The following is a 28,000-nucleotide window of genomic DNA, read 5'->3' as shown; positions in this document are numbered from 1 at the left end:
TGTCCTCATCCTCGGTCACCTTCGACCCTTTAATGTAATCCTCAAAGTCTTCAAGCCATTCTTGCCATCTGGGGCCCATGCTCTCCCCAACTGTCAGTGGTAATGGCTCTGGTGGGCGCAAATGTGACACCCCCGTCACAGTCGGTTTGACTTCAGCTCTTTGCGGCGAACCATGGTTCGACATCTTGGCCGCGCACTACTGAGCTCGTCTTCTCTGCCCACGTGCTTGTTCGTTTCCAGCTTGCCTTGGCTGGTGCTTGTTTGCTTTCTTTGCTTCTCTTCCTTTTTCCCTTTTTTTTTTTTGAATTGCCAAGTGCTTGTTTGTTTCTTGCCTGACTTTAAAATGGCCGCCACTTTGATTACATAGGGATGTCTCGCAGGTGACTGCCTGACTCCAAGATGGCCACTGCACCAGGCCTCTCACTCCCCACGAGGTATTGACTGTCCCTCTTATCAGGCTTGCCACACTGCCCTCAGCACTCCCGCAGTCACAGGTCATTCATAGTGCTTCACGCATCACTTAAGGTCATTCACCTGATACAGCGAGCTCGGGGTGGGCTCTCGACGTTAGTCTTCTCTCGCGTGCCAAATCTCACGCATCGGGGGTGAGGTTTCACTTTGGCGCGTAATAGCGCTCCTTCAGCCAGAATGTCCTGAGGCTCCGGTGCACCCGTCAGTCAGCGCAGGATCTGCCAGCAGTCATCGGGGTGAGCTCCCGCTCTCTCGTTGGCGTTTGCACCTCAGTTTTCACCTCAAGGATGGCGCTGCATTCGGTCGCACCAGGGACCAGGGACTCTTCTTTCACTGGGACACTGGGCCACAGTATCCCACCCTCGTCCCCAGCTGTTGCGTCCGCGACTAATAATGACAGACACGTGTCATGCTTTTCTGAGGAGCTTTATTCTCATGCTCTCACTCGGTCCCTGCCCTTATTCTAACTGCCCCGCTTCCTGCTACTTCTCCGCCCCTTCCTCTCGCCTCCTGGCTCCGCCCACACCAACTACTAGATAGCTCACAACTCAACACCCACCATCACCATAAAGAGGCAGTGAGTGGTAGACCTGGGAATGCAACAAAAAGATCCTTTATTTCTCCTCCTTACTTCCTTTTTCTAAGTGTACTGCATTCTGCAGCACACATAGAAAGAGTAAATGGCCTCTCAGAATTGTTTTTGTACAGGAAGGTGTGCCTTCCTGAACAAAAACAATCCTGTGTGCAACACAGACACCCTTACACCACCTTGCCTGCAATGGCGCTGGGGAAGGACAGGTATGTGATGTATTGCAACAAATACAGAGCATCCCTGCTCTTTTCTTGGCGCTGCGTTACAATCCCATAAATATGCTATAACTCCACGGCTCTGTATAATGCAGACTTTAGAGAACTTTCACAGCGTGACTAGATTTTGAAAACCAAACACTGGGGCTTCCACAGACATAGAAGTAAAACTACAATTTTGTTTTGAACGAGCAGCAGAGAATGGCTTACCTGACAGCGATCACCCACATAGAAGAACCCCATACAATGAAGCACTATGGTTAAAATAATGAAAAACCTTCCTCCCTCTGTCTTGACCCTCTAAGAAAATTGGGCCTGTGCTATATTTTTTTAATTTGCCAGGCCAGATAATGAACAAAAATAGAACTTCCAGGGCCCGGTTTATCGCAACGTTTCGCAAATCGAAAATATTCAACATATCGACCCAGGGCCGGCTTTAGGGCAGTGCGACTGGTGCAGCCGCACTAGGCGCTGACCTGTGGAGGGGGCGCCAACCTGGGGGGGGGGGGGGGGAAGGGGCGCTGTGTTTAGCAATAATGTATCTTTGGAGATATGAGGGGCACTTATGCCTGGTGGTAGTGAGAGAATCCGAGGAAGTGTGTGTGGTACTGGGTACCAAAATTGATTGTTGCACCGGGCGCCACCTGCGCTAAAGTCGACCCTGTATCGACCTCAGAAGGATCGGCCATTGATCCTGCAGATAACATACCAATTCATACAGGGGATACCCAATCCACTCAATTACGCTTCTGCGGGTCGGAACCTGACACCGGAAGGTTACACACTCACTGGTGTCTGTAGAAGGCGCCTTAACCAACATGGTCACCTGTCTCCTACCTCACTTTTCATAATGGAGCAGCTATGCAATGGCAGAGCAAGGGTGCCAAGGGCCCTAGGGCAGGCAAGAAACACGGGCCCCCTATCTGCTGCGTGCGTAATATTATGCAGCAGTTTTCGGGGTTCAGTGGGCCCCTCCGGCTCTTGGGCAGCGGCATAACCTTACCTGCTGCACCATTATAACCTACGCTCCTGCAACCGAGGCCAAAGGCTTGGGAGGTGGACATGTAAAAAGACTCAATGGGTAAAACAAAGATGTGAAACTTGAGCTGGATTTTTCTTTCTTAATTTGATGTATTTTTTGCTTCATTAAAACCGGAGGGCAGAGGTCGCCGGCAGCTGTCACTTTGTGAGGCCTGGAATTTGTGGTTATTTGCGGATTCCTGTCCAGTTGGAAACTGTCTAATTCCTTTATAATTGGGGTGAAATTATTACCAACCACGCCATAGCTGGAATGAGGCACTCCCTGGCAAAAGGGCCAGGCACGCGCCCCTCCCCGCCCCCAGAGGCCTGCGCGGCAGCGCGGTATGCGGGTCAAGTCCGAACAACCGAAGAGGTGTGACTCTGACCTCAGCTTTGTTCAATGGAAAGACAACACATACTCGGCGGGTAATGGCAACTCTGGAAAAGAAGTAAATCTGTCGACATGAAAGTTGACAGGGTACATACATCTAACTGAGAAGAAGCCTGCCCTATGTCCAGTCTACACGGAGAAATACGGCCGTCTGCTACCTGTCCCCAGAAGCCTGCCTCTACATAGGGCCAGGTGTATTATGTTTTACGACGCGGCTAGCGCAGCCCTGGGAAAGCTCGCTCGTTAAAGGAAAGTCAAAGGTGAAAAAAGTGAAACTTGGAGGTCGTAAAACACGCAGTGAAAAAATGGAAAAACAGATGGGGCGCTTGCTGCGGGTTCTGCTTCAGTAGAAATAAGGAATTTGCACTCGGGGAGTGTTAAAGACGCGGCGCACAGTTAGGACGGTGGAATGGCGGCAAGGTGGAGAGAGTTTTAAGACCAGGAAGTCCCCTCAAGACCTCCCTGAGGGTTAGGAGGAAACAGTACACATGCTGCGGATTTCAAGAGAGAGAGGCCCTTGTACGAGGGACCCTGCAGTCATTTTTGGAAAGAGAGCCTTTCACCATCTGCGCCTTGCTCTCCTGAAAGGGATTGCAACTCTTCAAATGGACTCCCATCGTCCTTCAGTTCTGCTGCTCTCCTGCTCTACATTTCATACAAAATGGCCTCAAAAGCCACTTATAAAATGGCGGCCTCTCTGGCTATGTCAGGGAATGAAGACCATCCAGTATTGTTGGCTTAACTATTCCACTAATGACTCTTGGGATTCTCCATGGTGATTCATCTGAGTCCATAAATTGTCCATGGACTCGATAATTCTCGCTCCAGTGCATACTTGATTCATGGGTTCACACTCTGCGACTCTGGGCAATAGCTTGCTTAATCTCCACAATGGCCCCTCGCGGCGGGATGCCTGGCTTTCACCTTGTGGATTCCCTGCTGGGTTACCTCACAGGGGAATACCAGGACGGGTTCCCTAAGCAAGCGCTTAGAGACCGGTTGGTGATTTGCGCTATATAAATATCTGTACATTTACATTTACATTCATGGGCGGCGGTCCTCGGTTTTTACACTGGGATAACGGCAATGCGTGACCTCTACTGGACTTCAGGAACAGACCTCAGGTGTTTCCAGTGGGGTCGCTTAAGCCTTCAATCCTTGTTAGGCATATCTGCTGCAGAACATAAGAAGCATTCGCGCTTGTGACCTTTGGCACTAGTGAAGTTCTCCAATCACTTAAATATAGCCACTGGAAATAAAAACCATAATCCCAGTGGAATTGTGGGACATCAAACCTTTCAATCGTAAAGGATTTCCAATGAGGAAAAGTATGTTTTTGTTCATATAGAAAACATAATTTAATCACTATCTCCTATTGTATATTAAAAATCGAAAATTCATTATTACTTCTGAATATGTTGGTGTTCTTTGGCTGGTAATAAATCTTATGAAAATGTCCCATTGGTCAATCTTTTCATCATTCTTTGAATTTTTTTACACAATTCATTCTGAATTTAGAAACTTATACAGACAAAAATATGAGGATCTTACTATAATATTGCCAACATCAGAATAATTAATAAAGGAGAGCAATAACTTTCTATATTTAATTATGTGAATAGACTAGAATTGAGAAAAGAATGTATCTCTCATGTCTGGTGCTTATCTTTTAGTGTTGCCTCCTTTTGTGACAGCAGGTTTCTGTCTATTGACACTTTCCAGCCCTCATCAGGACAACCACATAAAAACTGAGTGCCGTACGTCCAGGCTCAGCAGTTATAATATCATAATTGTGTTATTTCTCTCAAAGTCTAGTGCAGTCTGTGGATCTTGATCAAACTAAGGTCGATGCCTCGATTCAGAATTCTCTTGATCTAATTCTGCGAGCTCTATCTACCACCTCGGCCAGACTGCACCCTCCTGCCCCCTGGTTTAATGAGACCCTCAGAGGGGAAAAACAAGTGATGCAAGCATCTGGAAAGGTGCTGGAGGAAACTTTATGACAAGGAAGAGACACAAATATAGAACAGCACTGAAAGAATACCAAACACTATGCAGAGTGACTTGTGCTGCGTTCTACTCTGGTAAAATAACTGCTGCTCAAAATTGTTCCAAAACTCTTTTCACAGTTGTTAAAGAGTTAGCCAACACTAGTAACTCACCTGCCCCACCTTCTCTTTCACAGTTATAATGTGATGAACTGGCACACTTTTTTGTAAAAAAGGTAACAAACATTCAACATTCGCTCTCTAATGCCCTGACGGTGAGGCCTCCGGTTGATGGAAAAGCCACTGATACTGCTTTATTGATTGTGTGCTCTGAATCTGACACTGCTAACACCACCACCTCTTGCTATTACAATGTCTAGATTTGTTTGCCCCTTTGAATGTCCTTTTTCTTGCACACTTTTGCATTCCATAAAGTCAGGGTTTCCTCAAGACCCTCTTCCTCCGGCCAAGGTCATTAAACTTGGCTCAGTATGTTTACAAATTATGACCTCTCTCCTTAATTCCTCCTTTCAGGAGGGGCAAATTCTTCAAGCATGGAAGCATGCTATGGTCTGCCCCTACTGAAAAAACCCAGTCTGGATTCCACCAACTGGTCTAATTGTAGGCCAATCTCCCCGCTCCCGCTGTTCTTTAAAATCTTGAAGAAACATGTCAACCAGCAAATTTCTTCCTTTGTGGAATCTCCTGTTCTTCTCCGTCATTCACAGTCTGGGTTCGGAGCTAGCTACAGCACTGAATCCGCTCTGCTGGAAGTTACTGAGCACCTCAGATGGCTTTTGGATAACGGTTGTATGGCAGCACTGATACTGCCCTGCCTGAGCACGGCTATTGATACAGTGTCTCATAAAATGCTTCCAGAAAGACTTGAGAACATGGGTCTCCAAGCCACAGCTCTGTCTTGGATGGCTTTGTTCTTGCAGTATCGGACCTTTCAGGTCTTCTCATCTAATTCTGTATTAAGGTCTCACTCTCTTTCTTCCTAAGTGCCTTAGGGGGCTCAGCTTGGAGCCAGATGTTATTTGACATCTATGTTCGTCCCCTTGTTAATATTTTTAAAGGCTATGGCCTCACTTTGTGTTCCTATGCTGATGACACTCAGATAATCTTTTCGATGTCGTCTGCAGAGGGTCGCAGCATGGGTACCCTGTACTCCATTCTCCTCAAGGTTTCCACCTGGATGAACAGCAACTCCTAAATGGTGGCAAGAGCGAGGTTATGGTGATGGGTAAGAACTCCCTGCTGTGGCATCCCCAACATTGGCCGGACACCCTAGGAGCCCTACCCTATGCCAATCTCTAAGGTTAAGAACCTCTGTTTCTGGCTGGATGATGAATTATCCATGAAAATCCAAATCGCCAAGGTAGCCTCCACTTGTGTTGCAGTCTTAAAATAGCTAAAGAAAATCATTTGGATGCTCCCGCTTTCGGCTCAGAGGACAATCATCCAGGCCTTGATTTAATTGAGGCTGGACTATGGGAATATTCTCTATCTGGGATCTGGCAAATCCTCAATCAAAGGCCTAGAAGCGATTCAGATTTCCGCAGCCAGGCCTCTATTGCATCTCCCAAGGTACTCCTCAGTATCCAGTCTCCTTCGCAACCTACACTGGCTTCTGGTGGACAAATGCATACAACTTAAAGCCCAATGCTATATGCATAAAGCTAGGTCAAATGTTGGTCCACTCTCTCTGCAAGAGCTAGTGGAACCCTACTGCCCCAATCGCTCACTTCATTCAAGCAAGTGCAACCTCTGCAAGGTCCCCAGAGTTAAAAAGGCCCGCATGGGTGGTCGTTCATTTTCCTACCTGGGCCCTAAGCTCTGAAATACGATACCGATTCACTGACAAACTGCCAATCTCTGACCGAATTTCACAAAAACCTCAAAATCTGGCTGCTTTGACTTTTATCGGCTCCTCTGGCTAATCACCTACCTCTCGCTAGTGCTGGGAAACCTTTTTGGGTAGCTATGCGCTATATAAAACCTTATTATAATAATAATAACAATGTATTCTTCTATCTATGCAACACTGTTAGAGCACTTTTCTCTCTACTGTGTCAAACGGAAGGTTTAAAAAGATGTACTCGTCTGTGCACTGACTATTGTCTTTGTTTGCTCTTATCCTCAAAAAGCACATGGTTTACAATTGATTTCTTTAGAACATGCTTTTTGGTGATTGTTTCTTTTTGATCCCGGGCTTAATGCTAATATTCCCGTACAGAGACTTCGGGATTCTACAATAAAGTCTTCAAATTAAGTTGCATTAGTTTCATACTAAAACAAGAGGAAAATACAGGTGCCAGACTTCACATCCAATGTCTTGCACTTCCTGCTGGTGTCGAGGTTCCCACTGCAGATACCTGTGAAAGTCAGCTTGAGCAAGTGCACAGAAAATGGCTGCAATACCATCCATGTCTCCCCCCAATTTACAAGTTAATACTTTCTTCCTTTTATCCACTGGAACAGGCTCTTTGAACAGTTCTAGAACAGTCAGGAAGGGATGCCAATCAACTATTCAAAAAGCTGTAAAGAAACCTCCATGAAAAATATAGTGACCAAGTATACCACTGTCTACATTGCACCTTGGAGTTTAAAACTGACATGCCTGTTGCAATGTTGTGTGTATATGTGTGTGTGTGCACATGTATGTTTATGCCAGGATCATCACACCTCCACTGTTCTTTGAAAATTATACTGCTTGGCAATGTTAATATGTTCATTAAAGCGTTTGTTTCTTTTTCAAAATAATAACCGTGGCTGAACCTTCATCCTTCTTGTGATGTGAATGAGTGTGTTATGTTGTAGCTAGTCTCAACCTTCGCACCACTTCCCACCAGCGAGGTCTACCCCAGAGAACCAAGAAGGCACTGCAGGCTTTGGGGTCCAACTTCCCATCATCATCACAGCACCCAAACCTGATCAGTTGGGATCACACGCAGCCTCGATTTGGATCCTGCTGGGAGGTCCCCACAGCTTCTAAATTCTGCGGACCTCTGTTGGTCACTCAAGGCTCCATGCTGGGATCGCTCATCTTCTCGCTGTTTACTACTTATCAGAGGGACATTATGTTCTCTTCTCCTGGTTGCTTTACCACATTTTCACTGAAGATACTTGGATTCTCTTCTCCATCTCCTTCTTTACTGCTCATCACCCATGGAAACTTACCAACTGAGCTTTGGCAAATCACCAATAGAAGACATGCCTCTCCCAATAGTCCAACACACCTAACACAAAATGTATCTATTTTCACAGTGATCTCTGCACCCTGTGATTTGCTCCCCTGCATCACCTTTCCAGATGATATGCTTAGCGATATACCTGGTGTCCCTTCCAACAGTCACATGCAGTGGTTCTATTTCAGCACAACAACGCCTGCCATCTTTGCCAGCCTCCACCTTCTCAGCATAGGCAAGATCATCAAACCTCTCATTCCACTTCACAAAACAGTTAACAATATGCTTCTCCTGAGCAACTCGGTTACAGAACAGATTTCTTGTAGGCTTGAAATTCCCTCTGAAAGTAATTGAGGTGTTACCAATCATCTTTTTCAACACCTAGCAAAGTGAGTCTAACTGCACAATAAGGTGTGTACAATAAGTCAGTTAGCGTTCAAGTCAGTCCATCATTTAATGCCTGCTTTATTGTGCAGTCCCCAGGAGCGGCTTCTACCGGACGGGGTTGGTGGGCCAGGGAGGGGAAAAAAAACCTGATCTGGCTACGGCCGTCCGATGCCACTCCTCCATCCTCTTCTTATCTTCTTCCTATCTGGAGTTTGGCAGCAGGCTCCAAGGCTCCCCTAAACCAATCACATGGCTGCAATGCAGCGTGATTGGTCTGAGCGCCGTTGTTTGGCACTCAGTCGGTAATGAGTGCCTGGGCATGTTCTCAACCCAGGCTGTAACGTAGCCTGGTTGGAGAACATGCAAGGCCTGAGACGGCTGGCCAAACATTCATGTGCACGTTGAGTGGGCAAACCACTCTTCCCCCTGGCCCCTGCTCTGTCAGCAGAGCAGCCCTGCCCTGCACCAGGAAACGGAAAACTAAAACGCTCACAGGACGGGGGGAGACGCTCCTCCACCTTAGCAGAGGAGCCACTGCTGGCAGTCCCTAGATGACCTCAATCCAAACATCTTTCTCCCTCTTGGCCCACACCAGCTGTCTTGAAATATAAGCAGTGTTTAATTTGTGCTAGTGTTTGCAGGGGATGGGGACCGCCACATATTTATAAGGACCAAAACGTATTGTTCATCATAATAGTAATACTATGATCCAAAGCAAGAGAGAAAAGAGTGAGAGTTAGAAAGAGTAGGGTGGCAGAAGAAAGAGGCATTAGGTGGAATCAAGACTAAACAGCCCTGGCATTCAGCAACCCCAGCCTCCAGCAGCACTGGTGGGGGCTCCTACTTTAGGCCACCACACTTATTTCTTTACAATGTAAGTATTGAGTGCAGTTCTTCACTCAAAGGGGTCTAACCATCGCCATCAACCACCACAAAAGCATTCCCCTATTGTTGGCTTTGGTCCTCTTGAAAAGAACCAAAAATCACCGACTCAACTTTCTGCACTAGCCCCTCCGCCATACTGGCAATGGATAGCCACGTCTGCTTGAGTTGGTACATCTTTTTGCTTACTTAATCTTGTTACAGTATTTCTTGTCCAAATGCTCTTAAACTACAAACATGCAAGTGATGATAAATAGATGTATTCATGCGTCCTGTACATGAACACACAAAATCACGCTCGCTGCAAAGTAGGTGTGTCATTGCCAAAAATGAACGTGTCCGTCTCTAAAGTAACCGGTGCTCATGTAACCTTCGGGTCGGGTTCTCGCTATATAAAGCAAAAACAAAAAAAACCTTTGCCAGCAAATAAGCAGGTGCCCGAGCAATTGCTCCAGACAGTCTGGGTGCCATGTCACACTAGCGGCAGATGCCTGCTACGCAAGCCTTAGGTAACACTGCATTAACCATATGTGCTTTGTTTGTGGTGCTGACACCCTCACACACAGACTGACCTACACACACATACAGCTAATTAGAAAGGCCCTGTATATGGTACATAAAGACAATCTCTCTCACACACACACACGCACACACGTGCACACACCTAATAGGTCTATCTATGCACATGCCCATCTGTGGTGCTGAAACACAGACAGAAGCACAGACACATGCCTTATGAGAGCCAGAATTGCACTGGATCAATCACCTACGTTCAAATTCCGCCAACTCGCAATACTGAGGGGCCCGCTGTTTCTTCGAGATCGGAAATCTCAGGCCAACAAACTTCGGACATGATATTTCCAGGCTCAGAGACACTGGGCCCGATTTCGCTGGTGGCCGATGCACACCCGGTGAAACCTGCAGGAGTCGAGGGCAGGAACACAGCTCGGACCCTGCCTGACCCCTGCAGCATCACAAGGGGAGCGTGCTGTGCTCCCCCCAGGTAGCCGTGGGACACTGCCTGGCCCTTCCATACCTGCCCAGATGAAGGATGGCTTTCAGCCAATGACGGAGGCCGAGGCTGTGTGCACCCTCCTCCCGTTGGCTCAGAGCACGTCACAGAGGGAGCAGACAATGCTCTCCTCAGAGTGCCCCCACCCTTCCTTCCCAAACTACCTGAAATTCCAGCCCCCCCACCCAAACTGCCCCTCGGGCTGACACTTTCCACCTACCCCGAGCAGGCAGGAGATGCCAACATCTTTCTTCATGGATTCGGGAAAAACAAAAGAAAAAATATCAGTTATTCCCAAATCCCTGTGTTTATTACCCATTGTGGGGAGAAGAGTCATGGTCGGTGAGTTTAGGCGAGGAGATACCAGGAAATCGGCAATTCAATCCCTCCAGTATCACCACGCCAAAGTCTACCGAACTTGAGTCTGGGGTCCATATGTACGAACACATTTTCCCATAGACACAGAACAGATGAAACCCTTTGATACATCTGGCCCTATTTGCCTGCATGTGCACTATCCATGGTGCTGACAGAATTCTAAGGCAACACACATACCAGCAGTGGCTGAGGAAAGGGACCCCTGTTGGTAATAGCAGCTTCCTGCCCGGTGGTTAGGAAGACAGATAGACTGGATAAAGGTTTGTATCACAACCCCTGTCTGTTACCAATGTATAAAGTAGGTATGAAGCGATTGGCTACATCCTCGTGTATACAACATGGCTGTTTCCGTGTGTGAAAGAGTGAGGTTCACTGTGTGCGCAAGCAGTGGGCGTAGGAAGAAACGCTTTCCCCTTAACTAATGTTGCTGCCAGCCTCGGAATATACAGAACAATGAGTCCCTTCAGCAGTCTTCTGGTGGGCCAAAGAAACCAAAGTGTCCCTGAGTATGCCAGGTCTGAATCTGATTTGATCCCTGTGGGGGAAAATCTTTTCTATTCATAGATTACTGAAAAGCTTCCATGACCGACAAATGAGCACTGGACATTGTGTCACAGGGATATATGATAGATTTTCATTCAAGTCTTCCAGGTTCTCAATCCATTCCACCCCATAGCCCAGAGACCTTTTGTGAAGACAGGTGCTACAGGACAGCATTCTTGCACTTGACAAAAAGCTGTCCTTCTGGTCCACCTACAGGAGAGAGGGTTAGGATGGTATTCATTCAAAAGTTTTTCTGATTCAAAAAGTCTTAAGTCAATATAGAATTATAGATCAGAAGTCCCTCAAAATAGGTATCTCCACTGTTGTTTTCCATATGAACTCAGCCAACTAGGTTATTCCCTAGAGATCAAAAGAGGATTACCTAAAATAGATCTATCTTTAAGATGTATATATTCTATCCCTATTGCAGATCCCTATCAGAAACTTCTCGGATTCGTAGTGTGGGAGCAACACAGCAGTTTCATGTTATTCCCTTTGAGTTATATGTCACTATGAGAGTATTCACAAAAGTGTTGACTCAAATTAGTTATTTCCTTGCTTCATGATCAGGCGATCAGTGGACATTCTAACCTATTCAGCCCTTGATTCAGCCTCCATCATCAGCACAGGCTTAGAAAGATTCAGGCGTGGCGATTCAAGTGTTTCAGGCTTTTGCATTCTTAATAAACACGGAGAAGTCCCACAGTTTCCTTCTCTAAGCCTGGAGTACATTGGAGCATTGTTCAGAACAGATGTAGGGAAGGCTTCCTCCCTGTAGGCCGTAGGAAGAAGCTGAGAAATCATCTGAAACTATTGACGTCATAGAAGGAAGCTCCTCTAAGGGTATGGCTTTGTGCTCAATGAAATATGATAATTATGGAGACTGTTCTTTTCCTATATACATCCCTGAAGACACAAGAGATTTGGGATATTAAGCAATCTTTAGGCTGCCTTTCTGTTTATTATTTCTTGCGCGACAATCCATCAAGGGCAAAGTAATGGGTCACATCCTTCAAGACTGGATTCCAGGTTCAGAGTCTACTAGACACCTATCCCAGGGTGTTTGGGCACACCTGGCTTGGTGGCTGGATTCAACCCCTTTAGAGTAAGGGACTTTGTTTGCACCCTAGGAACTGAAAGTCCTAACCACGGATGCCAGCAGCATGGGTTGTGGGTGATGCTGGAGTGTCAGACAGTCCAAGGTCCTTGGTCTCATAAAACAAGGAGAGTTGCTAGTTCTCAAACTTGAAGGTGCTAATGGTGATTTGGAAGACCTTGCAGATGTTTTCTTTCAGGATCAAGGGACTGGCTCTTATAGTCATCATAGACAACACAATTGGTGAAGGCTTATCCCAATCACCAGTTGTTACAGTCTCTTAATCTGTTAACATATCAGATTAACTCATGGGAAGAAGTCAACCTCTCTCTCTCATCCCCATATTCAGGGGTTATGGAAATTTCTGGCAGACCGCATGAGTCAAATCTTTCCTTTATCTCAAGACTTAGACCTCAATTCTTTACTCTTTCAAAATATATGTTTTCAGATCGTTCTAATGCATAGCCATTGCTATTTTTTTTCAAGATTTCAAGCTCCTCAGACAACTTGAGGGTATCTGAGCCACTGGCCAAGAAGCCTACTTCATGCCTTCCCTCCGATACCTCTTATTGCCAGGACACTGAAAAAGATTCAGAGAGGAGAGGAGAACATGGTTCCCTCTTTTTCATCTACTCTCAGTGGGGAAGAAGTTGATTCTTCCTCTATACCATCATCCCATACGTTGTTTTGCCCTTCCCCCAGCATACCTACAATGCTTAAAACTGTTGATCTTGAGGTTGAGCAACCGGGTCTCTTGAACGATGGTTCTTCCCTTTCTGTTTTCCTGTGCATTTAAGATTCTAGGAGGGTGTCTACAAACAAGGCTTATAATTACCACTGTGTTTCTTTTGACAGGTGGTGTGGGGGTATGATTCTGTTTCTATTAACTTGTTTTCCAGAATTTATTCTACAATTTATTTTGGATGGTCTTGGCAAGAAACTTTCGGTTTTGTTTGCTATCAAAGGTCTTCCTGGGGGATTTCTCTTCAGTGGAAGCCCTGGGACCTAGGATTCTTATTGGCTTTGAGTGTTTGGGACCAAACGCTAGAGAGCTATTCCCTTCTTGGGACCTTCCTTTGACTTTAGCTTTTTTTTACCAAAAACCCTTTGAAACTTTGGAAAGATCATCAGAGAAATTCCTAACATGTAGGGTTTACTTATGTATGGCTGTAATGATGCTACCTAGAATTGGTGAGTTGGGTTTCTTACTCAGCCGCCATCCAATTTAAGATTTTCAGAACAGGATTGTCTTATCTTTAGGTCCAGGTTTGCTTCTTAAGATACATTTTGTATTTTATAGAGATCAGGAAATAGTTTTTTCCTGTTCTGAAACGAGATTCCTCTGCAGATTCAGGTCTTTGAATCTCCTCTTGGATGTTGTAAGGGCTTTAAAGATCCATCTGCAGAGGAGGGCAGTTTTAAGATAATATATCCGTTTGTTTATTAATTTTGGGGCATCTAAGAGGGGCAGTAAATTATCTAGAGATTTGTTTAGTAGATTAATCAAAACAGTCATCTCTTTTGCATATCTGCACTCTGACACGGATCCTCAGGGCGTTGCATGAAACACATAAAAGGTGATTGGAGGAATGCTTGCAAATAGTCTAACCATTAGCAGTCGCTTAGGGTAGCAGTCCAACCTATCGCTTGTGTGCCCACCACGCCACTTCAGATTAGACCCGACCATATGCAAATCAGCAGGACCAAGGCTGATCCGCATATGGATGTGTCTAATCTGAGGTGGCATGGAGTAAAAAAATGGTGCACTAGAATGCGGACTCTAGTGATTGCCAGTGTCTGAGCATAATTCAAGCATTCCATCCATCACCTTGTTGTTCGTTGAAGGATCCGCAGGGATCAGTGTGCGCTCATTCTATCATGGGGATTGTCTCTTTCTGGGGTGAAAAGCCAAGTGTTTTGATTGTGGCCATTTGCAAAGGTACTACCTGGGCTTCTCCCTTTACCTTTCTGTCATGTTACTGGCTAACTATAGCCCATGATTCTGAATGATGTTTTGGTAACAAAATTCTTTCTGAAACAACTGTTGTGTAACATCTTTGTTGACCAACATGGCTAGATTTCTTTTTTGGTATTTTTTTTTATTTAGGGTGTGGTAATAAAGAGTTACTTCAATTATTTGTTTCTGTTCTCAGTGCTTACAACCATGGGCCGGACTGGCTTCCCAGGCACTGGGCATTTGGTTGGGCTGGAAAGGTGAGGGCCAGTTTCACTGTTGATGGGGGCCCCTTTTGTTGCTGGGGACCTGCCGGCCAAGTTCCTACCTGCATCACTTCTTACTAAACAATGCAAAAACGAATGGTTTTCAAGTACGCCTTAAGCACACTTTAAAACCATATGTTTGTGCATTGTGTATTTAGAAGTGTTCCAAGTAGGAGCATGGCTGGCAGGCCCCAGCAACAGCCCGCCAGCCCACGGATATGCCTGGTAGCCAGTCAGGCCCTTTTACAACCCTTCTTCCCTCCCTTCCTGGGAGCTTTCATCAGCTGTCTGATCAGGGGATAGAGTTTATAGTGGGAAGACAATCTATATTCATAGACAAAGAAAACAGTGTGGATCTGTAGTGATTCATTGGGGAAATAGAGGTTAAACCTCATGGAATAAGTACTAGGAGGAGGAAGGATGTGTAAAAGTAATGAATATTACCGGTAAGTAATCCATGCACTAACAGTTCAGCAGAAGAAGGCTGCCATCGATTGGAGGCCATCAGTCAACCAAACCCTCCACAGACATGGACATCATGTCAAAGACATTTACTGCAACTGTTCAGGCAATCCCCTTACTTGATCAAAGCACATCAACTGTGATGCTAGTCTGTTGTTGTGATTCAAGCTGGTAATTGGATATTTTCTGCTCTATGACCTTACTGGAAGAAATCCCTAAAAACAAGGATCTGAGCTCTATCTCCACTGAACACGGCTTCCTGCCAGTAGATTTGCGAGGGTATTCCATGTGCTTCAGTGTTCCTCTGGCTTCTATATGTCTCTCTTTAGTTCTCTTTCACTTGTTTTAACAAAAACACACACATACTATTAGATAATTGTGTGTATGTTCCCCGTTATTGGTGTTGAAAGTTGAGCACACACATATACGACATGCACACAAAACGTTGACAAAGAATGAAGACTAAACATATGGTGATGAAGAGGGGAGCCAGCATCTCTTACTTGCAGAGCAGTCGAAGCCTGTGAAGCCTTCCTCGCAGAAGCACTCGCCGCCATCGCAGTAGCCGTTCCCGCCGCAGTCGTTAGGACACCTCAGCTCACTGCAGTCCTCCCCGGTGAAGCCTTCCTGGCATTGGCACTGGCCATTGATGCAGACACCATTCCCACTGCAGCCATTGCGGCACAGCAGCTCCCCACAGGACTCTCCCGTGTAGGGTTCATCACAGACGCAGACGCCATCCACACAGCGTCCATGGCCGCCACAGTTGTTGGGGCAACTGCGGCGGGAGCAGTCGTCACCCTCCCAGCCTTCGTCACACCGGCAGCCGCAGGACTCACGAAGGTATGAGCCATGGCCACTGCACATTGCAGAAAGACCTCCAGAGAGAAACAGAAACTGAAAGTCAGAAAGAAGCCACAAAAACAGGGCAAACATTGTAGCATACTCTGAGTGGTGCCCTAACAACACACGTGTATGTCCTGCATTACTGTATTTTATTGATCGTATTAATAAACAATAGAGTGGTCATCCAACAACCTACAAACTTTTTACAATATGTCCTGATCTAACATTTCAATGAAGCAAGAAAAGTCTCTCCAAGATATATCTATACCAAGATTTGCTAAAACTGTATGCCATCACAAAGTGGCACACTGGTATTTACTTTCTAGTGCAAAAGGTGGCTTTGTTTCAACGCAAATATCCTTTTGCTGTGCTTTTTTATCACTTTGCATCAATGGGGTGTTATTCGAATGTTATTGGTGCAGATGAGTGCAAACACCCATAAAGTTGTAGTGCAAAGTCTGATCTGCTAAGGTGGCAAGACCAGGCTTTGTGTAAAATAAACACCTCCTTGATACAGGCACTAACAAAGAGCTGTTTTCATGTCTCATAGCAGACATCCAGTGTGTGAGCGTGTGGGATCTTTCTATGTTTGTCTGGACACAGTAATTTATACTGGATGTGTATGCTTCCAGTACAACTCCTGTGCTACAGAAGACGCACACACCTCTGCATCATGGCGCGAGACTGTGAGCCACACAAGGCAGATTGTAAGCCTGCCAACACAGGAGATGATAGCAGCAGGCCAATTTTAGTATAGATGGCTCTGAGGTGTGTGTTTCCCTTGCGCAATGCCGAGCAGAAAATGTGGTTGCTGTGTTGGCTGAAACATAATAAATCAGTCACTTAAAATGTATATAAAACTTGTTTCCTGACTCGTATAAATTCTTTAAATTGGCCTTCCTTTATAATAGTGTTTATATTTATGCAGGTTGGACCTGGATGTATGTGCTGTTAATGAAGAACTATAAACTATTATTGATTTTAGGTATTTAGTAAAGTGCATTTTCAGTAGTGCAGGTTTTTTTGAAAGATTTAGATCTCTTGTCCCTCCTACTGATGAATCAAGTGGGCTATAGGATGTGGATGAAAACTATCCCTGAGTTCATAGTCCATGTTGATTGAATCTTCTCACTTTAAGGACTATTTCTCTGGTCTGGACACAATTCCTTCAGAGGGTCAATGGGATTCAGTCATCGTCTAGCACCCTCCTTATGGAGTGTCTTCTATGGTGACAAAATAATCCCCAGACCATTGTTAACCTCTTGACAAATGTGGGGTCACTTTTCCAACTAAACCAAATAGTGACCCTACCTGTGTTCTCCACAAATTTCATACCTCTGTTGGGAAAACCCTAAAAAAAAACTATGATAATTTTCTGTGAAAGTGCAACTGTATTCTCAGCCAACATATTTTGGTTGTCGGGTGTGTGTTTGTGTGTGAGAGAGTGTGTACTTCTTGTAATGACAACAGATGACAATTGTCTGAGAAATAAGGGTCACATACATGCCTTGATTACAACTGCCCCTATATAAGCTATTCCATTGACGCACTAGAGAGGGCAAACGGATGTTGAAGCTGCAGAGATACCTAGTGGCAAATTAGAGGATTGATTGATTTAAGGCCATTTAGTAAGTCTGCCACACGGAACGCTGTAGCCTCTGGTAATCCTCAGAGTACTTATGACTAGGGCTCGAGTCGGGGTACCACGCGGGTGGACGGCGTCCCCCCACTTATTTTACCGGGAGCTCGATAACTGGAGCAAATGGAGCCACACATTCACTCTTTGGCCTCTCTGGGGCGAGATCGGAGCTCATTCAGAACGCTGCTCACGAGCTGGCTTCTCTGATGCAATCGCATCTAAGGGGTGAGCGAGGGGAGGCAATGAGTCTGATGGTGCAAGCCACCTTTCGGGACGTCACTTCCTGTCGTGACGTCAGCGTCCCCCCACTTCTTTTTTTAGGACTTGTGCCCTGCTTAAGACACTTGTCCTCAGGGACCCGATCAGCTCAACAGGGATTGGGAATTTCCAGAAAAGTACAATTCCAAGAACATGGATCTGGAATAAAATAACCTAACACCTGGTTTGTGGGGAGTTTACATGACACTTCCACAACTGGTGAATAAGCGCTGGCAGCCGAGGACGATACAGAGGAAAAGCTGGGAAAGGAGGGAGTCGAAAACAAACATATTTCTGGGAGGAGGCTGAGAGAGAGAAACATGGCCCCGGGGCAAACGTTTTAGAGAGAAGATTAAAAGCATGTTTGGGGATGCACGACCATGATTAATTGTGGCAGTGATATGAATGATGATAGAGTGAGCCTGCAGTACCCCTTCCTGTCCAAAAGCGGGCCAGTAGGGATTTCAGGAAGTCATTTTGATATGGTCTCCTATCTCGTCCTGATCAGGAGACTCCACGACATAGGCATGTATTCTCTCGCCGTAGCATGGCTGATACATTTTCTAGAACAAAGAACACAAGCAATCTATCTTCCAGCTTTCAAATCTAAGGCTTCTTTGAACATCTGTGGGGTGCCACAATGCTCCTCTCTGAGCCCTACTCTATTTAATATCTATGTGGCCAAGATTGTAAGGCAATGTGGATTCGAAATTCTGTCCCACATGAACGATACCCAGCTTGTGATTTCTATCGATGACAATCAGGAAGTAACTAGAGAAGGTTTTTGTAATTCGTGTGTACTGTCGCACTCTGGTTGCACCAAAACTGCCTACCTAGTGATAAAACAGAGAAAGTTCCCTTTCGCCAAACCAAGGAGATTTGGATAATGAACTGGTGGCCCCAAGATCTTTGCTCCCCTCTCAGAAAAGTAGCTAAAAATGAAAGCATATTGATTGACAACACACTCACTTTGAAAAATCAAGATTGGCAGAGTTTGTGCCTCCCCTTTTGGAATTTTACAGATGTTATGGGGAAATTGTTAATGGATTACTAAATCTATCACACAGGCTTTAATCACTAGTTGATTAGATCATGGCAAATCCTTGTTTGTAGCCATTAATGAGACATTGCTACCACGTCTCCAAATTTGTACAAAATACCACAACTGGACTATTTTGCCCACATACTCCTAGAACGTCACCAAGACCGCTTCTACATACCGTTCACTGGCTACCGATCAGGAAGCGGATCATTTTCTCGCTACTCTTTCACACACATTGTGCCTTATATGATGGTGGTCCCCATTATCTTTCAGGACATGTCAGCTTCTATTGACTTCCTAGAAAGCTCAGATCTTCTGACATGCCCTCTGTTGCTCCCCGGCGAATTTACCAGACCAGAAGTGGTGGTAGTTCCTTTGGCTACCTGGCCCCATATCATTGGAACAGGCTGCAGACTAAAAAAAAATGCTGAAAGACATGGCTATACTAATTTACTTAAGATGACCTGAACTTCAAGGTAACGTTTGTTTGTTTTTTAGTGGGGGGATACTCCTTATGGAGTGACTGGTTTACGCTTTACAAATCGATTTAACATAACATACATTTTCATCTCTTTGATGGCAGTCGGAGGAAAGTGGTTTGGAGATATTTATGGCTTGATGGTTACTTCAGCTATAGACTTGGTAGACTTGGTAGGAAGCTCCTCATTCTGGAAGAGGCTGCCCAAGAAGGGAATGACTGTGGTCTGAGTCCACCAATGAGAGAGAAGGCCTAGAAGCAGAGGACCATCGCGAAAGGGGGGAATGTGTTACTGCTAAATTAGAGGGAAGTTGTGGAGGAGCCCTAGGATGTGTCTGGTGTATGGCAGGATAAATATTCATGTGTTCACTATGAAAAGGTGATTTGGCTGAAACTCCCTGGACCACCAAGCATTTTAAGGTCTCCCATGCCTTTTAATGATGAAAATAATTCTCTGTATTGCTGATTTGCTTTATACTGATTTCTCGTCAAGGCCTCTGTGTGCTGCTTTAAAGTGTATCGAAAACAACCAAAGATTACTAAAGAAAAACCATACCTAAATTTGGAGATAATGAACATAGCTGCTAAGTTTTCCAGGTCCATGCATGACTATCTGTTCCAGTCATGGTTTCTCCTTTGCATCCTGCGACTTGTAGTGCTGGTTTTGTAATGTGATAAACAAGTCTACATGTCCTAGAATACAAAGCAAAAACCTGGACTAGACGAGTGAGTCACTTGAAAACTTGGCAGGGCAGAATAAAGTACAGATTCTGGTGCTTTTTCTGTGACCATTGTAACACGGATAAAATAATTCCAAGTATTTGTCCTTAAATGTCCTACTGGCCTTTGCTACTCAGGTCTATTATTACTAATGTGCTCTAAAATTATATCTGAAGTAATTCAATAGACAACATTTCTACTCTGGGTTTTCCTGTTTTCATAAGCTAAAGAGCAGGGTGAAGGGAGTGATAGATTGTTCTAAATGAATTTGACAGAGAAGTGGACAGGAAAAAGTATTTCCCTTGGCACCAGAGGTCTTTAAACTGTGATCCTGCACATGGGAGGTTGGGTGGGGGAGTTTGATCGATGAGGGGGAGCGGGGTGGGCAGGATCTGGCCAAATTGAACATTTAATATACCCCTGGGGAACACAGAGACAAACATCATGCTGAAAGTCGTTCTGTAAATTTAGTGAAAGAGTTGCTTGAGCCACTCTGTAAGTGTCAGTCCATGAAGTATTTTGTCTCCTGTCTTGGCTGGAAGGAGTCAAATGGGGGTCTCCAAATAATCCCTAAATTCCTACCACCTCGTTTCAGATAAAGGATCGTTCTTCCGGGTCTGTAAATTACATCTTGCCAATTACGAATTTGACTCACTTTTAAAAGAGATAACAGACAATATGTGTATATATATATATATATATATATATATATATATATATATATATATATATATATATATATATATATATATATATATATATATATATATATATATATATATGTATATGTGTATATGTGTATATTTGTGTGTGTGCATAAATATATTTGTGTGTGTGTATATATTTGTGTGTGTATATATATATATATGTGTATGTGTATAAAATTGAATTTGGCCATTGGTTCGGCCCAACGCTTGCACCCGCTGCAGCGCGCTCCGACAGGAACCACATTGGGTCAAATATATGTATATATATATATATATATATATATATATATATATCAAATTGTGGCAGTCAACAGTAGGTAGTTATCCATAGGAAATGCATTTTTTGACTTGTCTATATCTTTGATGCCGGTTGATGAATCTTCACTAAAGTTTCCAAAAAAGTGTGCGACTGGGTCTTACTGTGTATGGAAAGTTTCGAGGTGATACGTCAAGTGGAGGCAGAGAAAAGAGCAAGGGTCAAAAAAAGTGTGTTCCCCATGTTAATTTCTGTAGGGATTTTGAACATGACTACAGCCCGAACTGCTGAAGGGAATTACATATATATATATATATATATCAAGACAATACACTTTCAGCAGGCTTAGAGGGTTAAACAGGAAGTAAGTGACTTTAGGTAGTTTCGATGTTTAGGCAGCTCCTTTATATGGGTCACCCCGCAACACCAGTCACTCTCTGAAATGGCTCACCTCAAATATCTGTTTTTCTAGCAGAGGTTAAAGCACAGGAATAGCACGGTGCCATCCATGCTGAGCTAGAAAGAGACAAAGTCTAGTGCCATCCATCCTGAGCTAGAAAGAGACAAAGTCTAATGTGATTTTTAGCAAAGTCTTTAAGTATAGGTTTAGCACAGTGTCATGTACACAGAGGATACTCTATAGATATAGAACTACCCTAAGTTCTCAGATATATATATATATGTGTGTGTGGATGTATATATATTACCTACTGGCAGTCGCCAGTAGGTAGTTATAGTTAGGACCCCTTTTCCATAGGAAATCCGCAACATTCTATTTTGAATAACTTTGGCGCCGGTCGATGAATCCTCGCGAATTTCTCAAAATAGGTGGGGCGCTACGCTCCGCTCCTACCCTGAAAGTCTCGGGGGGATTCGTCAAGCGGGGGCTGAGATAAAAGGGGGGTCCCAAAACGCGTTTTTCCCATGCATTTTTCCATAGGACCTTTAGAACGAGCTACAGCCCGAACGGCTGAACAGAATGACTAGAAATTTGGCAGAGAGGTAGCCATAAGGTCAAGGAAGTGCCTTTTGCAGGTCTGGTGTAAATCTGTTCAGTATTTCCTGAGTAAATAGCATTTAAAAGCATATATATATGTGGGCGGAGCCTAACCACACATCTCATCCTGAGATCTGATTGGCTGTCAGCACTTCATCCAAGAAGTGTTGGCAGCCATCTTGGGACAAATATACATGATAGCACCTCATTAAAAAGCATTGCAGTTAATAGAAGGTTTTAAGACTTTAGTTACATTATAAATCATTTGTTGATGGTACCATACTCATTTTAGGAATTGTGGTATGTTCTAAGGTGATTTCACCATGTGAAAAAGCCTTCTGCTGGGATATCATGATTGAGAGAAAAATATTTTCTCATGCTTTTACCACAGAGGTTTGGAAGGTGATCTATAGGCTAAACTGAGAGCTTATTTTCTGTAAATTCACATTATCTTTCTCAGTCATGTGAGAATGAAGTCTGATATTCTCAGTAAAACATGTACATCCAACAAGGGCAGAGACTGTCAGTTGATTCCTTTGTGTTCTACTGCAGCTTCCCAGAGTGTTCCAAAGAACTACTAGAGCGCTAACAGTCCTACTTATGATAAACGTATGGCACACCTGAAGCTATCTTGCTTGGATTAAAGTGGTAACTCTTAAAACATTTAATTTAAAAAGGAACAAAATGAGGGGGTTCATTTTTCCATAAAAAGTATGATTAGTGCTGCAGAAAGAAAAATTAGGGCACATTTTGAGTGACTTCTCAAATCCTCTTCTATTTCATTAAAAAATTCTGACATGCAGACTGAAACATGCCCTTTCAATACCAGCAGCAGTTTTCCCTGGTGAGCAGTAGCTTTACTACAGTGATCTAATGAGCAAAAAGAGTGCTATCATTCTGAATTTATGGCAAATGTGTGACACATCTGAATGCCTTCTTGATGGAATCAAAGTAAAAAACTGAAAGTATTTCCTACTGAGGAGACTGCAGTAAATGAGGAAATTAGGAAACTTCATAACAAATAAGTCTCCCAAGATGGCCACCAGAGACAAAAGAGCCCAAATGTAGCCCAAATATCACCCAGATGTAGCCCAAGTATAGCCCAATGACAGAATGTCCCAGAATGTTCTTAAAAACAACTAGAGCGCTTACTGTCTTCATTATGACAAAAGTATGGCACACCTGAAGCCATCTTGATTGGAATAAACTGGTAACACTTAAAACATTTAATTTAAAAAGGAACACAATGAGGAGGTTCATTTTGCCATAGAAATTATGATTAATACTGAAGAAAGAAAATGAGGGCACATTTTGAGTGACTTCTCAAATCCTCTTCTATTTCATTAAAAAATTCTGACATGCAGACTGAAACATGCACTTTTAATACCAGGAGCAGACTTCCATGGTGGAGTAGTTTTACTACAGTGATCTAATGAGCAACTAGAGTGCTAACATTTAGAATTTATGGCAAATGTGTGACATATCTGAATACCTTCATGATGGAATCAAAGTAAAAAACTGAAAGCATTTCCTACTGAGGAGACTGCAGTACATGAGGAAATTAGGAAACTTCATAACAAATAAATCTCCCAAGATGGCCACCGGAGACAAAAGAGCCCAAATGTAGCCCAAAATCAACCAGATGTAGCCCAAATATAGCCCAATGACAGAAGTGTGCAAAACACGTATTATTTTGTGTTTTTGCAGTGTTATATAGTGCAGACTTGTCAGGTATTGGAGTGCTTTACATGAGCATTGGTTACATCACACAAGAACAAATTCATTTTGGTTGTAGACATGGGGAGACTAAGTGATTTGACCAGAATCACAGAATGTCGAGCTGAAGCTGAAACTTCAACCTGGTTCCCCAGTTGCAAAGTCTGCAGTTCTGGAAGTAACACCACATCCTCTCCCCTAAGTGCAACATTTAATCAAGTGGTCAACTGGATAAAAAAACATAAAGATAACAAATAATTTAAAAGTGCTTTGTCGCTATTTGAAAACTCAGAAAATATGTCCTTATTTTAGTCTTTTAGAGCACTAACCATAATTTTGATGCCAATAAGACCCTCTCATATATGTAATTTCTAAAGGAAATGCTCTAGGTATTACAGTTTTGATTACATCAAGATGATGTCAGGCGTTCCACACTTTTGTAATAAATATAGAATGTTAGCAATCTAGTTGTTCATTAGGATACTGTTGAGAGGCAGAGGCCAGGGGCACGGACTCTGAAAATTGAAGGCAGGTAGGAGGGTGCAAAGGCAACAATTTAACCACACTGAGCAGGCAGGAAGGGCCGTGGAAGCACAACAGACTATGGAGGGCAGTGGAAAGGGGGGCAGGGGCAACAAACCAACAATACAGGACTTGCAAGAGAGGCTGTTGGAGGGAAGATCTATTACGGGTCAAGGAAGCTAGGGGCGGTCCCCAGATCCCCGGGAGCCACCACAGAACTGAGCAGGAGAGTGAGTCAGGGACAAAAGGGGCACCTTAATTTGAGCCGGGGTGCCTAGGAACGCTTGCTCCAAAAATGAAGAAAACAGACATATGAGACATGGAATTGGAGGCAGAATACAATGGCAGTTTAATGAGAAGATGCAACTTCAAAGAAACCGCAGAATAGAGACATAAAGTACAAAAAACAGAATCCAGATAATCATACAGCTGTCATAATATTCTCTGTATCTCAATTAATGTACTGACAGAGAGAGAGAGAAAACACATCTATAAATGCATCATGAGAAACAAGTTACACCAAGGAAAATGTTACCTAGGAACACTCACGTTTACTCTTAGAGCAAGCATTCCTGCAATTACAATACAAAATCTTTTAAATGCAAAAGTAAAGAGAACAATGGTTAAACATAACATGACATTTCATATAGGTAAAATAGAATAAGATACTTCAAGCAAAGCAGAGCAAGACATTTTAAGCAAAGGAAGACAAGAGCTCCCAGCTCTTGGGGAAAACCTGCACTGCCTGTTAACCTACATACAGACGGCGAGGTAGTCCGTCGATATCTGTGGGTGCTCCCTTTTTATATCATTTTGTGGGCTCCTTTGCACGCTACATCTACCTAAGTATGCTACCCAAAAGCTTCGACTGCAGATTTTACCAGACATTTCGTCATTTACCCACTTAATGCTGACAATGGACTGGGTGAAAAGGTCAGTCTCTCAGGCCAATCGCTTATCGTAAGTTCCATAGAGCAAGCAGAAAATAATGGGTATTGTACGGGAATTCAATATATTCATGTATAAAATCTCCTCAGTTCTCCTAACTTGACGCTCTGCGGTTGCCACTTCCTTAAAAGCGGGAAACCTGCCCAGGAAGCAAGTACCAGTCCAGGATGCAGCCTACTGTATGTCGACAGCTTCAGGGGGATGTTGAACTTTGATACCGAGCACGGAGCACTCGGGTAGGGTGGGGGCTACTAGTTTGGATCAGAAGGCCTCGCAGACCTGCCTTCAGACTGCTATACACTAAAATTGCAGAGCTATGGTCAATTTAACAAAGAGGCCTACATATTGAACAGAAGGGCCTACACAGGAGTTTTATGCTGGCTGAGTGGTAAGGATGTCTCAGGATAATTATATAGCAATACAGGACCCGCTGGTCAATTTAATACGGCCTACAAATGCAGCTGGCAGGGCAAGGACAAGGGTCTCATACTTCAGGTGTGGACAGAACGGGCCAGGGGCCCCCTGTGATACAAAATCTACCCTCCTTCAAGGCTGTGGCAATGTAATAGACCATTGTGGGCAGAAGGAAGAGGCAATGGTAGTACAACCATACATGCCAACAGACCCGATTCAGCCAGGAAACGTCCAATGTTTTTAAGCTCAAATGGGCTTTATTTGATCTGTCTCCTGTCTACAATATCCTCTTTTTCAATGTAACTCAAAGGGGAAAATCAATACCCCAGTTTTTTTTCAAAATCTCCCTCTTACCAAGTTCAAAATGTTCGCAAGTATGGTACATTGGATCATGGAAGGAAATGGGATAGGGACATGGACTTGGATAACAGAGGACAGGAGGGACATGGAGAGGTGCACCAAACTGACCCTGCAGGGCAGGCATCAGGGTTTGCAGCAGCACAATACACCACACAGGGCATGCAGGACGGGAGTGCAGCACAACAATCCATAGAAAGCAAGAGGGAGGGGACAGGACCATGCACATGGACAACAGAGAACAGAGGGGCAAGAGGCAATGGTAGCTAGCTGACCATAATGGACAGACAGGAGAGAAAGCTGCAGCATAACAGACCATAATGGGCAGTAGGGACGGATCAGGGGCATTACAATGGAACAGACAAGCCAGGAGGGAGGGAGTAGGGCTGGGGGCAAGGGGGCAGGGCAGGAGCAGCAAGATAGCCATGGAGGTCAGGCAGGATGGGCACTAGAAGCAAGACACACCATGAAGAGCAACAGTGAGACTGTGATGGCATACACACAGACCATGGAGGGAAGGTGGGAGGGGGTCAGGGGCAGCTAACTGACCACACAGGGAAGGTGGGAGGGGCCATGGCAGCACAGAAGACCATGCATGGCAAGTGGGAGGGTTAGTGGCAGCACAATGGCTATGATGGGCAAGAAGGAGGGTGGAGGGGCATGCACAAAGGACAATGGAGGATAGAAGGGAGGGTCAGGACCTGTGCACAGACAAGAAAGTTCAGGGGAAGGGACCTCACAACAGACCACACGGGGCAGGCAGGAGGAGCAGTTGCAGCACAACAGACCAGGGAGGGCAGAAGGGTGTGGCAGTACAATGGACCATGTAGGACAGGAGGAAGAGGATAGGAGCATGGCATGTGGACAGGCAGGGTGGAGGTGGCAGGGACAGGTTACAGTCATCTGACAATGCTAGGCAGGTGGGAGGGGAGTGCCAGCTCAACAGAACACTCAGAGTAGATAGGAGTGGCAGGTCCATGGGACATGGTGGGCAAAAAGGATGGAGCAGGGGCATGCACAAAGACATCGGAGGGCAGGGGGAAGGAGAATAGGGGCAGCAAGCTAAGCACAGAGTTTAAGCAGGAGGTCAATGATGGGGCATAGAATTGGGCAATGGAGGGCAGGAGGACTGGACTGGTACATCATACTAAATTGAGGGCAGTGGCAGCACATCAGACCATGCATGGCAGGAGGGAGGAGGCTAGTCCATGGATTCACACAACAGAGGATAGGGAGGAAGGGGATGGGGCAGCAAGCTAACTGTTCAGAGAAGGCGGGTATTAGGAACTTTATTGTTTTTAAAACATTGTGTCTGTGCGAACTACTTAAAATATGAACAAGTATGCAGCATAATCTCACTTTTATTCAGGAAGAAGAGGACGTTTGTGACTGTGACTCCGGGCTCACTTGGCAGAAACACCCCCTGACCCTCCACCCCCTATCGCAAAATGTAATGCCCGTGAAAAGGGTAGGTGAACACAGTGTTATATAGAACATAGTCCTGAGAGCACGATTGAAAATGAAAACTAGATATAGTGTATGGTATAAACTATGCACCAAAAAGTGTGATATAAGATGAACCGGGCGTGAAATATAATTTGCAATACATTGTGCGCAATGACAGATTCATTGGAGAGCGCGAGATAGCACAGGCACTAGCGCGTGCTATGCGATATGCGCCTTGGAGTGTAATATGCACAGGGCAGTGTTGTGTAACCTAACTAGTCTCTAAAGTTGTAATATAAAATATGTGCTGGGGAGTGTAACGTTGCATATGCACTGTGACAAATATATGGATCCCAGATTGTAATATGTATGGCATAGCACTGTGCGTTATAACATAGGCATCGAGAAAGGCACGTTAGATGGGGCAATATAACCCGTGCGAAGACAAGTGTGGCATGACATATTCACGGGGTGGTGTTACAGTGCACATGGGCTAGAGAGTGTCATAGCATATGCACTAGCTAGTGGAATACAACACAGAGGTGTGTGGCACTCGGCAGGCAATGGTGGGTGTAACACAGCATTGGGCTCTGTCAGGAGCACGCTGTGACTCTCAAGTGATGTTCGTCCCCTTTCCAGAGAGTAAAATAAAAAGTATTACACATCCGGCAGTGGATGTGTGTTTTATTAACCGTGAGGGGGGTTTCTTGCATAGTTTTGGTCGAATTTTTGTCGAATCCCCTTTGAATGGCTTGGTGTGCATGTGTATTAAATGTGCCCGTCAATAGCTACCCATGTTTGTATAA

At 44.6% G+C, this 28,000-nt stretch overlaps 1 protein-coding gene across 1 annotated transcript in view; it reads right to left on the bottom strand.

Moving 5' to 3' along the window:
* The window catches only part of TNN (tenascin N), a 190,555-nt gene that overhangs the window by 128,285 nt on the left and 34,270 nt on the right, over window positions 1–28,000 (bottom strand). Inside the window, exon 3 of the mRNA XM_085601594.1 lies at window positions 15,352–15,726. Within this exon, the coding sequence (XP_085457720.1) occupies window positions 15,352–15,726 (375 nt within the window). The remainder of the gene's footprint in view (window positions 1–15,351; window positions 15,727–28,000) is intronic.

Source organism: Triturus cristatus, chromosome 4_2, assembly GCF_964204655.1.
Source record: "Triturus cristatus chromosome 4_2, aTriCri1.1, whole genome shotgun sequence".
NCBI classification, from domain to species: domain Eukaryota; kingdom Metazoa; phylum Chordata; class Amphibia; order Caudata; family Salamandridae; genus Triturus; species Triturus cristatus.
The sequence above is the reverse complement of the archived record's forward strand: the minus strand, read 5'-3'. Positions and strand labels throughout refer to the sequence as shown.